Source organism: Microcaecilia unicolor, chromosome 7 (genome assembly GCF_901765095.1).
Source record: "Microcaecilia unicolor chromosome 7, aMicUni1.1, whole genome shotgun sequence".
In the NCBI taxonomy this organism is placed as follows: Eukaryota; Metazoa; Chordata; class Amphibia; order Gymnophiona; family Siphonopidae; genus Microcaecilia; species Microcaecilia unicolor.
Window position 1 is genome coordinate 66789006 of NC_044037.1, and position 12394 is coordinate 66801399.

Here is a 12394-nt window from a genome sequence, read left to right on the forward strand (position 1 = left end):
GTAAAAGCTTTGGGAATATGAATGCATGAAGTTGTACCCTTAGACTTCTATGACAGTACCCTTAATTTATTCAGTTCTATCCATAGATTATAGTATAAACTTATTGGGTCCATGCACATGCCACTGGGTCAGTCATAGTGCTGAGTGATTTCTGGTAACGATTCTGGGTGAAATATTCTGGTGACAATTTTCTCACAAAAACATCCAAATCAGTATTTTCAAAACCTATTTTTCAGATGTTTTTCTATGCTGTTCTTCTACAATGTGTCCAAATCTCAAGGGGGGGGGGTGCATGTTAAGGGCGAGATGTGGGTGTTCCTAAGACTCGCCACAATGGAACAAAACAAAACTATCCAGGACTAAAACTAAGACGTTTTGAGCTAGACCAGTTTTTATAACAAATAAGGCACAAGAAGGTGCCTTAAATGACCAGCTGACCACTGGAGGCAATCAGGGGTGACCCAGTGGTCACTGACCCCCCTCCCACTCCTAAAAATGTGAATAAAAATATGACTTACCAGCCTCTATGACAGCCTCAGATGTTAAGGTCAGATCTATTTAGAGCAGCATGCAGGTCCCTGGAGTAGTATAGTGGTTGGTGCAGTGCACTATGGAGTGGGGGACTCAGGTCCCTATCTCCTTCTACCTGTCACACTTGTGGTGAAAACTGTGACCCCGCCCAAGATCACCAAAACTGTACTGTACCCACATATAGGTGCCCAGGGCCGGTCCTAGGGTTTCTGGCGCCCTCCTGCAGCCTATTAGTCGGTGCCCCTACCCATCCAGGGGCGGGATCACTATGGCTCTGCCCCTACAGTAGTCACACCCCTTTTTACTAGCCATGGCATCATTGAAAATATTTCACCTGTCTTCCCTTCCCTCCCCTCCATCTATATCCAACAATTCTCTCCCTGCCCTCCCCTCCATCCACCCATGTCCAGCAACTCCCCTGCCCTCCATCTGTCTATCCATCCATATCCAGCAATACTCCTCTCCCCGGCTGCCCCCCTCCATCCATCCATCCATATCCAGCAATTCTCCTCTTTCTCACCTGCCCTCCCCTCCATGCCCAGCAATTTCTCCTCTCTCCCTGGGCCCTGCTCCCTCCCATCCATGTCTATCCTTGTCCATAGATGCTCCTCTCCATCTTCCCTCCTCCATCCATCCATATCCAGCAATTTTCCTCCCTCCCCTCCCCTCCATGTTTAGCAATTTCTCCTGTCTCCCTGGGCCCTGCCCTCCCATCCATGTCCATCTTTGTCCATCTTTGTCCATCAATGCTCCTCTCCATCATCCCTCCTCCATCCATCCATATCCAGCAATTCTCCTCCCTCCCCTCCCTTCCATGTCCAGCAATTTCTCCTGTCTCCCTGGGCCTTGCCCTCCCATCCATGTCCATCGATCAATGCTCCTCTCTCCCCTGCCCTCCCACTCCCATGTCCACCTGCTCGCCCTCTTCTCAGGTTTAAATCTTGTGTTTAAATTCACCTCCGACGACGCAGCAGCTGCGCAGCATCAGTGAAAGTGCTGCTGCCGACATCTCCCAGCCTTCCCTTTGCTCGTTCGTTCCCTCAGTGCCCCGCCTTTTTCTGACTTCATTTCCTTGCGAGGGCGGGACACTGAGAAGGGAACGAATGAGCGAAGGGAAAGCTAGAGACGTCGGGCAGCAGCGCTTTCACTGATGCTGCGCAGCTGCTGCGACGTTGGAGGTAAATTTAAATACAAGATTTAAATGCCCTAGGGCGGCGCAGGTACCAGAGCAGGAAACCGAAGGCAGGGCTGCTGTCGGGGTCCGGGAGCTGAGGTAAGCGGCGAGGGTCAACATGGCGCGGCGGCGCCCTCCAGAGGTCGGCGCCCTCCTGCCATGCTTACCTCGCTTACTGGGTTGGACCGGCCCTGTAGGTGCCCCCTTCAACCATAAGGGTTATTGTAGTGGTGTACAGTGGGAGGTAGCGGGTTTTAGATGGGTTTTGGAAGGCTCAGAGGACAAGATAAGGGAGCAAAGGTGAGATGTGTACCTGGGAGCATTTTTATGAAGTGCACAGAAGTGCCTTCTAGGGTACCCATTCAGAGCCAGCGTTGGGGGGGGGGGGCAAACAGGACAGCTGCCCTGGGCCCCACAGCTCCAGGGGCCCTGGGGTCCAGGCATCTCTTCCCCTACTCCCCACCAAAGACAATCTCCTCCTCACTTCCCGATCTTCTTTAAAGTTTATTTCCCTTCTCAGAGGGTCCCCAGAGCGACAGCCATTCTCACAAGCTGCCTGCATCTGCCCCCCTCTGACGCAATTTCCTGTTTCCGTCTGGGCGGTTCGCGACAGAGAGGGAAAGCTTCAGGACAGCCAGAGGCAGTTGGTGAAGATGGATGCTGCACTGGGGCCCCTCTGAGAAGGGAAATAAAAATTTTAAAGAAGACCATAAGGTGAGGGGGGAGGGAGACAGAGATGATGGTGGGGGGAAGGGGATGACATGTCCGATCCACATAGTAGCAATGCAGGTGGGGAGATTGTGGGAGGGGGGGTCAGAGATCAGGGCCCCCCTCCTTAATTTCTGCCCTGGATCCCACCATGTCTAAAACTGGCCCTGGCCCCATTGCTCTCCTGGGATGTCTGGGAGACCGGTCTGTTAAAAATGCTGGCTCCTCCTACATCCCAATGGCACAAATCTCTATGTTTTGCACTTACTCATTTTTTTAATCAAAAGTGGACCAAAAAACAAAACGTCCAAAGCACAAAACCTTGTTCAAAGCAGTATTTAAAAAAAAAAAAAAGATGTTTTTCTTTTCGAAAAGGACCTTTTTTCCCTATTCAGATTTTGGACGTTTGTGCAAAACATCCAACGTCAGACTTAGACATCATATCGAAAATGCCCCTCCACGTAACTTTTGTAAGTCTATGTGCCTTGAAAATGAGCCTCTTTTATCTTCCCAAAACACAGGCTGGTAGATCACAGGAGGAGCTGGAAGGAAAAAAAAAGAGATGGTGCCCCCGGGGGATGGGGGCCAAGGGATGTTGACAGGAGGAAAGGAAGAGAAATGATGGCCCTGGGGATGGAGACAGGAAGGAAAGAAGAGAGATGCTGGTCTGTGGGGGTTGGGGGAAACAGGAGGAAGAAGAAAGATGCTGGCCCCTGGGGATGGAGGATGAGGGAAGGAAGAGAAATGCTGGCTCCCGGAGGGGGGGGTCAAGATGGAAGAGAGATGGAGAGATGCTGGTCACAAAGGTGGGGAGGGGGTAAGAAGAGAATAATGAGAGGTGAAGCTGGACCTGGAGAGGGATAAGGACACAGAAAGCAATGCTGGACATGGGTAGGGAGGAGGGGACATGGACACAGAGGACAGATGATGAACAGGGCAAAAATAAGGATACATAGAAGGGAGAAGTTCAACATAGCAGGAGGATAGGGGAAGGGACACAGAGATACTAAACAGAGGGATAGGGTTTTAGAAAGAGGATGAATGATGGACATAGAGAAAAAAGAAATGCTAAATGGACAAGGAGACCCTGGCAAAAGAATTAAGAGGAGAGAGAATAAAGCAGATACCAGACAACAAAGGCAGAAAAAGTAATTTTATTTTCAATTTATTGATTAGAATATGTCAGTTTTTGGGATGTACATATGCTAGAGCTGGTTTCAAACATGGCTTGGCCTACAAGAGAAACCTCACTTATTGGCCTTAAATCTCTAGCATAGCAGTAGAAAGTCTCCAGCTTTAGGATACGCCACCCTTGGCATCTCTAAAACTATTGTGTGAAAAAAAACCCTATTGTAAAAGAAAAAAATAATTATTACACCAGCATTCTCATAGTCCAAGTGCAACATAAGCTCAGCACCCTTCTGTCATTTGGAAAATGTTCTACCATCAGTGAACAGGCCTATTAAGTATCACAACATCTTGTGGGAAACCCAGGTGCATTAGTTATCTAGTCGCAAATGTCATCTGTCTATTATGCACCCCTCCCAATGTTTCTCTAAACTCACAAGATCCAGTCAATAAGGATATCCCAATCATGAGGAAAGAACATCACGTAGTGACCAAGCCCAAGGTGCATGCAAACCAGTTTCTGACTGTCACTGCAATGGCTGAGCTCAATGGGAGATGATGATGGTGAAAAGTTGTGGGGAGGAAGGGTCATTGTGAATGAAGGCTCACATGGCACCATTGCTCCAGCAGAGGATGTTTTTGATACAGAAAGTTCCAAAGAGCTAACATTTTTTTGTCAGTTGTTTTGATTCTGATGTAGTATTTAGTAAGTCATCATCACTCAGATTGTGAGTCAAGGCTATTTGTCCATGTCTCTACTGGATAGGAAACCGAACATAATATTAGCATTCTGTAGGAGGTTTGCTGTTGTTGGGTAATGTCCCCTGATAGATATTCTTAAACTTTCCTTGAATAATATAGCATACAGCTTTCCTGAAGCTGTTGGACAAAAAGAAGTAAATTAGAGGGTCTAGACAGCTGTTGAAGGCAGAGATGCAGAGTACTAGCTCATTGACAGTATGGAGAGTTTGCTTCCATGGAAGGCTAGAGATGATATCCCTCTGAGCCAGGATATATGGCACACGAACAACATGATAAGGAATGAAGCATAAAATGAAGACAACAAGGACGATGAGGGTCTTTGTGACTGCCATGCTGTTCCTTCTCACTTGTGGCTGAGATTTTCTCCAAGAGAATTTGTATAGTTTAGCAGATATTTTACTATAGGAATATATGAATAGAAGCAACAGGATATAAAATGCAACCACTACAATCATGTTACATGTTGCACCCAATGAGCTTCTTTCCTTGAAATGGAAGCACTTCCCACTACATGGACCATGTCCCCTATCTAAAATTATAAAAAACAGTATAGAGATAAAAATGGTCAGCCAGACTGTTATAGAAGCTGCAGTGCTCCACTGGATACTGTGGATTTTGAACTGCTGTAAGGGTTTGATGATCTTCAGATACCGGTCCAAGCTGATAAGGCTTAAAAACATAATACCAGCATACATGTTGATATAGAAGAATGCACCAACAATCTTACAAAGGATCATGGGACCAGGGTAGTTTTGGTAGGCAATCCGGAATGGCAGGCAGAGAGAAAGCAGAAGATGAGACACAACCAAATGCCTCATGTATACAGTCATAGATACCTTTCTCTGGGGGTTATACCAGAACACCCAGAAGGCCAAAGTATTGCTTAGCAGGCTGATTCCAAATATGAAGGAATACGTTATGGGAAGTGTCAAAGAGAGGAAGCCATCTTGGATTTCACAAGGAAGTGGAGTAGATTTGTTTTCTATGAACTTCAGAGACTCATTTGTTGAAAAAGGTAGCAGGGTGGTCAATGAGTCCATGGTTTGGTTTTTAAGGTTCTGTAATAAAACAATTAAGAAAGATGAAATATAAAAGTCATATGAATAGTAATGTATTTATACACAGAAGACTTGGAGGGGCATTTTCGAAAGAAATGTCTAAGTGTGAATTTGGACATTTTATAAAAATGTCCAAATTCCAAGGCGGGGAGAAGGTCATTTTTTAAAAAGATGGACATCCATCTTTTGTGTTCGAAAATACCATGGACGTCCTTGGATTTGAACGTCTTTGATTTTCAGCCATTTTCGAAAACAAAAATGTCCAAGTCTAAAACATCCAAATTCAAACCATTTTCACATGGGAGGAGCCAGCATTTTTAGTAGACTGGTCCCCCTGACATGCCAGGACAGCAATCGGGCACCCTAGAGGGCACTGCAGTGGACTTCATAAAATGCTCCCAGGTACACAGCTCCCTTACCTTGTGTGCTGAGCCCCCCAAAACCCACTACACCCAACTGTACACCACTACCATAGCCCTTACAGGTGAAGAGGAGCACCTATATGTGGGTACAGTGGGTTTCTGGTGGGTTTGGGGGGGCTCGCTGTTTCCTCCACAAGTGTAACAGGTAGAGGGGATATGGGCCTGGGTCCACCTGTCTGAAGTGCACTGCACCTACTACTAAATTACTCCAGGGACCTGCATGTGCTATAATGGACCTGAGTATGACATCTGAGGCTGACAAGTAATGTTCTTCAGCACAATGTTTGGGGTTGGGAGAGGGTTAGTGACTACTGGGGGAGTAAGGGGAGGTCATCCCTGATTCCCTCCAGTGGTCATCTGGTCATTTTGGACACCTTTTCATGCCTTATTTGTAATAAAAACAGGTCTAGCTGAAAGCATTTAAGTTTTAGTCCTGAACATCTTTGCTTTGTTTTATTATGGCTCAAAGACGTCCAAGTCTTAGGAACGCCTAAGTCCTGCCTTAAACATGCCTCCAATATGCCCCCTTGAGATTTGGACGTCCTTCCGAAGGACTTCAGAGAAAGACGTCCAAAATCGGGTTTCAATTATACCGATTTGAATGTTTCTATGAGATGGACGTCCAAATGCCGATTTATGTCACTTTTTGGACGTCCATCTCTTTCCAAAAAGAGCCTGTTGATGTTACTTAGTTTGATATGTCATAGTAACTAAGGGGCCTTTTTACTAAAGCTTAATGCATGCTAACAGACATTAGCATGCAATAAGTGCCACATGGTCCATTGTTGTAAAATAGTGCATTCTAATGTCTGTTAGCATGCGCTAAGCTTTAGTAAAAGGGCCCCTAGGAGAGTAAGTTTATAATAGGAGAATTAGGCGGGGAAATCTCATAGATGCATATGCTGTATCTACTTTATAAAGCTTACAAAATATCAAAAAGAAGCCAAAAATAATTGTAATAGCAACATATTAGTTAGTGGACCATCATATAATTAGTCATGTTTTGAAACAAGAAGAATTCATTGACTTTATGTATAATCATCAGTCCTTATTTGTTCACATATGACTTATTTTCAATATTGCATATAAAATCCACTTCTTCAGAACACAAAACCAAAAAGACTTAGCTGCATCAACAAAGTGATCTTCAAATGTCCAAAAGAAGAATTCTTCATTAATAATTTCATTGCACCAGACGAATTCTCAACAATTACACTCAGACATGATTACTGACGTAGCCACAGGTGGGCAGAACTCAGGCCCACCCAACAGTAGCATATGTTTAGCGGTAGCTGGTGGAGATCCCAAGCTCTGCCAGCTGAAGACTTTCCTCTGATAGTAACAAAATTCTATTCTCTACAATCCTGGCACCTGCGCATGTTCAGTTTTCAGTGCATGCCTGCTGCAGACTGCCAAGGTGGAAAGAAGCATTTTCCTGCCAGCTGAGAATTTTTTTGGTGCTGGTGCTGGTGGGGGGGGGGGGGGGGAGAACATTTGGTGCCCACCCACTTCTTACCTACGCCCACCCAAAATCTGTTGTCTGTTTAAGCCCCTGAACATGATATCATGTTTCATTAAGAAACCATGTCAGAGAGATTGCCTCTAACACCCTCATTCTATAATCTTGTATGCAAATTTTTGCATTTAGCGTGCACAGTTGCACACACAAGTTATGGAATGTTGCCAGTTATAAGTGTAATTTAACTGCCTAATTAAGTGTGAATTCACACTAAAAACCAATAATCGGTGATTATTGAAGTTAATTGGCCCTAACTGTCCCTAATTTGCAGTTACACATGTAACTACACTTAGGCACTGTTCTATAAGGTTAGCGCCTAAGTTCTATAGCTTATAACTGTGAGAACCACCTGTGAATTGAAATTGCTGCCATTTTCTAAGATAAGTGTGGAGCTATTATGCACGTTTATGATACCAATTTTAATGTATCAGAAAGTACTTTTGCTAAACAGAAAAACACTACTATATTTACAGTTTAAAAAAAGTTTTTGAAGGGTGATCCGATGAAGATGGGCACCACAACCATTTTTTCATTCACAAATGAAAAAGGAACAGAAAGTTCCCTATGGTGTGAGTTGCTATAACATCTGATGGTCCCCATTGTTTAAAAAAAATGTTAAATACTTGGTTACGGTGCATATTGCAAGAACCAATGAAGAAGTAATGTTTGGGACACTTTATATAGTATCAAGGGATATGCAGCAGCCAGCAATTGTAGCAGCCCCAACAGGATGACTGAAAGGTCCTGGTATACAGGAGATGAGAGATGCCAAGCTGTGGGGGCTGGCTCCAGAGCCATCGGGGAACCCAGCACCCCCCCCCCCCCCCCAGCTCAGCTGTAGGTGCTTCACTAAAGACACCTAGTGAAACTAACCCCAGGAACCCACCTGAGTTACTGAATCTAAAACCCTCACTAGGCAAAATGTCTCTGAAACCACCCCTACAAATTTCACACAAATACAATAAAATTTATATTCTGCTACATATCATTACTGGATCTGTGTGGATTACAGAGAGACTAGGCAACCCTAGGAAATAACATCATCCTAAACAGATTTCTAATACTGCCAAATAAATACCTCAATCATTAGGCTGTAGATATAAACAAAATAAATGTGTTTTTAACAACTTACGAAAATGCAGATAATTATAAATCAATCTCAGTTCCAAGGGAAACAAGTTCAGCATTGTGCTGAGCTATAAACAAACCCATTACATGAATCAGTTTGTTTCTGATCTCTTTGGGCATGGGGAACCGCAATAAACCTTGATCTCACAACATGAATGATCGATCTGATTTCCTAATAATAAGCAAAACTACCAGGTAGTTCAGGGTGAAGCCATAGAGTATCTTGTGCACTAAAGTACACAATTTGAATCGGCAGCAAACCAGAAAACTAGCAAACGACATAAGTGGAGGCCACCTCAAGGCCCAGAGAGAAGAACAACTAAAATGATGCTGTAACTCAATCACACTTATAGAAGGAGTCTCTAAATTCTCTATATGAAGATGGCATTGAGTAACCACATGCATCTATAGTCCAAAAGAGCTGGAGGCACAGCCACTGAATGTATGTTCAACAGGTAAACTGAACAAGATTCAGAATTAATCAAAGCATTAACGGGCCATCAATACTCTGGAATTCCGTGAATTCAACCACAGTATGTAACCAGGGAACTCTACTGATGAAAAAGAAAGAGGTGAGAAGTCAGGGAAGAACTGACATAGAAAATATAGCTAACAGCAACACAGAAGAGAAACTACAGACATGGCTGTCAAGGAAAACAGAAGTAGCACTGAAAAACCATCCAGGAAGCTGTTTGAGATAAGAACCATAAATGGGATGCTGAGCCATGGAATTCTAGAGAAACCCATGCCTGACATTCCAGAGGGAGAAGATATAGAATGGCCTACCCAACAGAAACATAGAAGTGAGCTAGTCCTGCCATTGGCATGACCCTATAAAATGGTTGCTATCCAGATTTCTGAAGAAGATATGATACCACACTCTATAGGAAGCTGCTGCTACTACGACCCAGCATAAGAGGCCTCTGCTTCCTTGTGGCTTACTGGGGAGGGCTGCCAAGCAACTCAGGAAATGTTGCTCCAGTGACTGAAAGGAGGTTCAACATGGCTTCTCTGCAAAGAACTAGGATGAGTGACCTCGCTCAGCAAAACTCAGGATGCTGTATCTGACAGCAGCAAAGCTGCTGTCCCAGAACTGCAGTAAAGAGTGTTGGCCATGCGCAGGAAAAGAATGCCAGAAGGAAATAGCAGGCAATTATATTGCCACTCTTTAAACGTTGTCATCAAGGAAATACAGGCACCGACTCTGGTGCTGTCATCCTTATCCAGAACCTCATCAAGAGCTTCCACAAGCAGGGTGCTTCCCGAGTTAAGATACTGTAGGCACATTCCAAGAATGGCAAGAAAGACAGCCAACATGCAGAAGCTATGTCGGCCATAGCAGAAGGCTCTAGCGTGGGAAATTACCCACATGAAGCTAAACTGTGCAGGAAAAACAAAACTTCCCATGCAGCAAAGTACGCAAAGGCCAACAAGAGAACATTAAGTCTGTCTCCATCTGCCTGCTTATTCTTTTTTAACTTCCGGGAGACAGCTGAATATAGCCAAATAAGTGCTGTGAGACCGGCGGAAACCTAAACTCATTGTTCACCGAAGGTACACAAAAATGTATTGTCGAGAACAAAAAACGTGAAATTAATCTGTAAGACAGGAACCTGCCAAAAAGGTGTGGTGGTTGCCGCGTAGGAGACTAAAAATTAAAAAATGCCGTCAGGAAAGAAACTAATATCCAGGAAGAGAAATAAAACACCATGTAAAACCAATCAAAAACAAATTCTTCTGCTCGATGGAGCTTGGAAGCTTGGCTAAATGAAAAACAAACTCCAAAGGCACAGAAGCCTCAGACCATCAAAGACCCTGAAAATAGGCAATAAAACAGCATTTACCTCAGCAAACACCTCACCAGAAGAGGAGTTGAATAGAAATCTCAAACCTGCTAGCAGTAATAGCTTCAGAAGGTGTCACATATAGACAAAGGCAAAGAAAATGATAAATCTTCTCCTCACTTTGCTCCATATAAACATTTCCCAGAAAAGGAGTATAGCAACACAGCAGCCGGAATGTAAATGGGGGAAGACCCAGCACCAATGGTTGTCACCCAGGCTGGGGGATGAAGGACCCGGGTCCACTGAGTATCATCCAAGTTCAGTACTTGGAAACACAAATTGAGCTAATCCATCAAGCAACATCCTCCAGCTCAACTGACACCCTGACAAACCGAGGCAGGAGCTGACAGACAAACACCACAGAAGAGCTGCACGATCTGCTACCATCTGCTTAGAGACAGAGAAAAATACTGAACATTCCAGGCTGCACAATACCCTTAGGAGGCAATTTACTTGGAACTATTTTTTCTCTGTCTCCATCTACTGGTAGATGGGCACAAACAATTCGTCTGGACTGGACTGATATGGATGAAAAGGAATATCTTGGGGTGGGGGGTGTTGGCTGCTGTAAACTTAACCAGCTAAGTTAATATTCAAAAATAGGCCTGCTATTTACACAGTCTGATGTGGCTGTTAACTTAGACAGCAAAGTGCTGAATATTCACAATATAGCCAGTTAGCTGCTATACACTGATCATGAATATTCAACAGGAAATAACTGGATATCCCTGCTGAATATTCGCAGATAGCCAGTTAAGTGCTATTTAACTGTCTAGGGGCCATTCCTGGCCAGTTAAATAGCACTAATATTGGCCGGAATGTGTCTTTTTACTATGTTTTTTTCCCACATGCCAGTTTCATCCCATTCAGTTAAATTTTTAGAAAGTTATTTTGCTCCCAGTCAGACAGACATTCTTGACCCCTTTTGTATAATTCTTTCCAACTTCCTTTGGATTGGAAATAATAAAAAATCACTATATATCAGCAAACCACATCAGTCTGGGTCAAAGACTGAGGCAGGAATAGGAGAGATGGCATCTCAAAGTTTTTGAACTGTAAAAGGATAGTTAATGAAGAGGCACATAAAGCAACTGAAATACTTATAAGAGATATGAGGCTCTCTCACGCTGTCATGTTTTTGCCTTTCTATTGTTTCTATTCCAGTTCGGGACAGATATCTTAGGTGCAGCTCCGCGTATAAGGGAAATGAAAACGAGAAGTGTTAAAGTCACCAAGTTCCTATGAACATCGCACTGAACAGCAAACAGAAAAAAATGAAGAAAAAGACAAGTTAAATCCTTCTATCACATACCTCAGGAGCTCAGGTACATTCAGATTTTTGTTTAGGATATTTTTCTTTCTTCTGCTGTCTCATACTTTTAAAACCCTGAATGTCATGGAATTTCCAGACCACAGTAGGTGATGGTTCTCTTTCTGATTTCTTGTTCCTCCTTCCTTTATCTGTAGCTCTAACGTAGCAAGAGGATGTGGCTAAAGCGCAGCGAACAATATGAAACCAAATTATTCATGTATGCCACATCAGGCACCATACTGGAGAGCCAGGGGACTAGTGAAATGAAAGGGAGAGAAAAATCAACTGTACTCAATTCACGACATAAAATAAAGCACTCCTTTGATCTGCTCTTTATTGTGTCAAAGCTCATTCTCAAAAAGGTCTGTTGAATGTCAATATAGCAGCCTCATTCAGCAGTTTCAGCTCACAGTTTCATAATCAAAGGGATTAACTAGGTACCTAAGTAGTTACTCAGCTACATTCTCCTGGCTGAAAATTGTTTCCCCTCACAGTAAGTGTGTGCTCAAACACTGCACATCCTTTTATCTGGATAAAGAAGAGGTGTTTGTTAAGTCAGAGGAGGAAATGACACAGAGGCCCTGATGCTCAGAAGCAAACGCAGATGCTAGAGGTATTAGCGCTAGACTAGCATCCGCACAGAATGCTCAGCAGGCTCTAGCGTGGGAAATGAGCACACTAAGGATTAGCACAAATAGCGTGCTAATATAGTCAAATGAAGCTACAAAGTAGTACATTTAATATGAATCACAGAAACATTTTCTTCACTCAACGTGTAATTAAACTCTGGAATTCGTTGCCAGAGAAT

General features: G+C 43.7%; 1 protein-coding gene across 1 annotated transcript; it reads right to left on the bottom strand.

The window, feature by feature from the left end:
* Positions 1 to 3791: 3791 nt before the first annotated feature.
* Positions 3792 to 11645, bottom strand: LOC115474711 (probable G-protein coupled receptor 34). Its single transcript, XM_030210335.1, has 2 exons — positions 11587 to 11645; positions 3792 to 5361 (listed from the first exon to the last, which is right to left on the bottom strand). The coding sequence occupies exon 2, from the start codon at positions 5341 to 5343 to the stop codon at positions 4324 to 4326; it is 1020 nt and encodes a 339-aa protein (XP_030066195.1). The 5' UTR covers positions 5344 to 5361; positions 11587 to 11645; the 3' UTR covers positions 3792 to 4323.
* Positions 11646 to 12394: the final 749 nt, after the last annotated feature.

What these genes read in the sequence shown, in the direction of transcription:
- LOC115474711 (XM_030210335.1), bottom strand. Translation starts at nt 5,343, where the DNA reads ATGGACTCATTGACCACCCTGCTACCTTTTTCAACAAATGAGTCTCTG.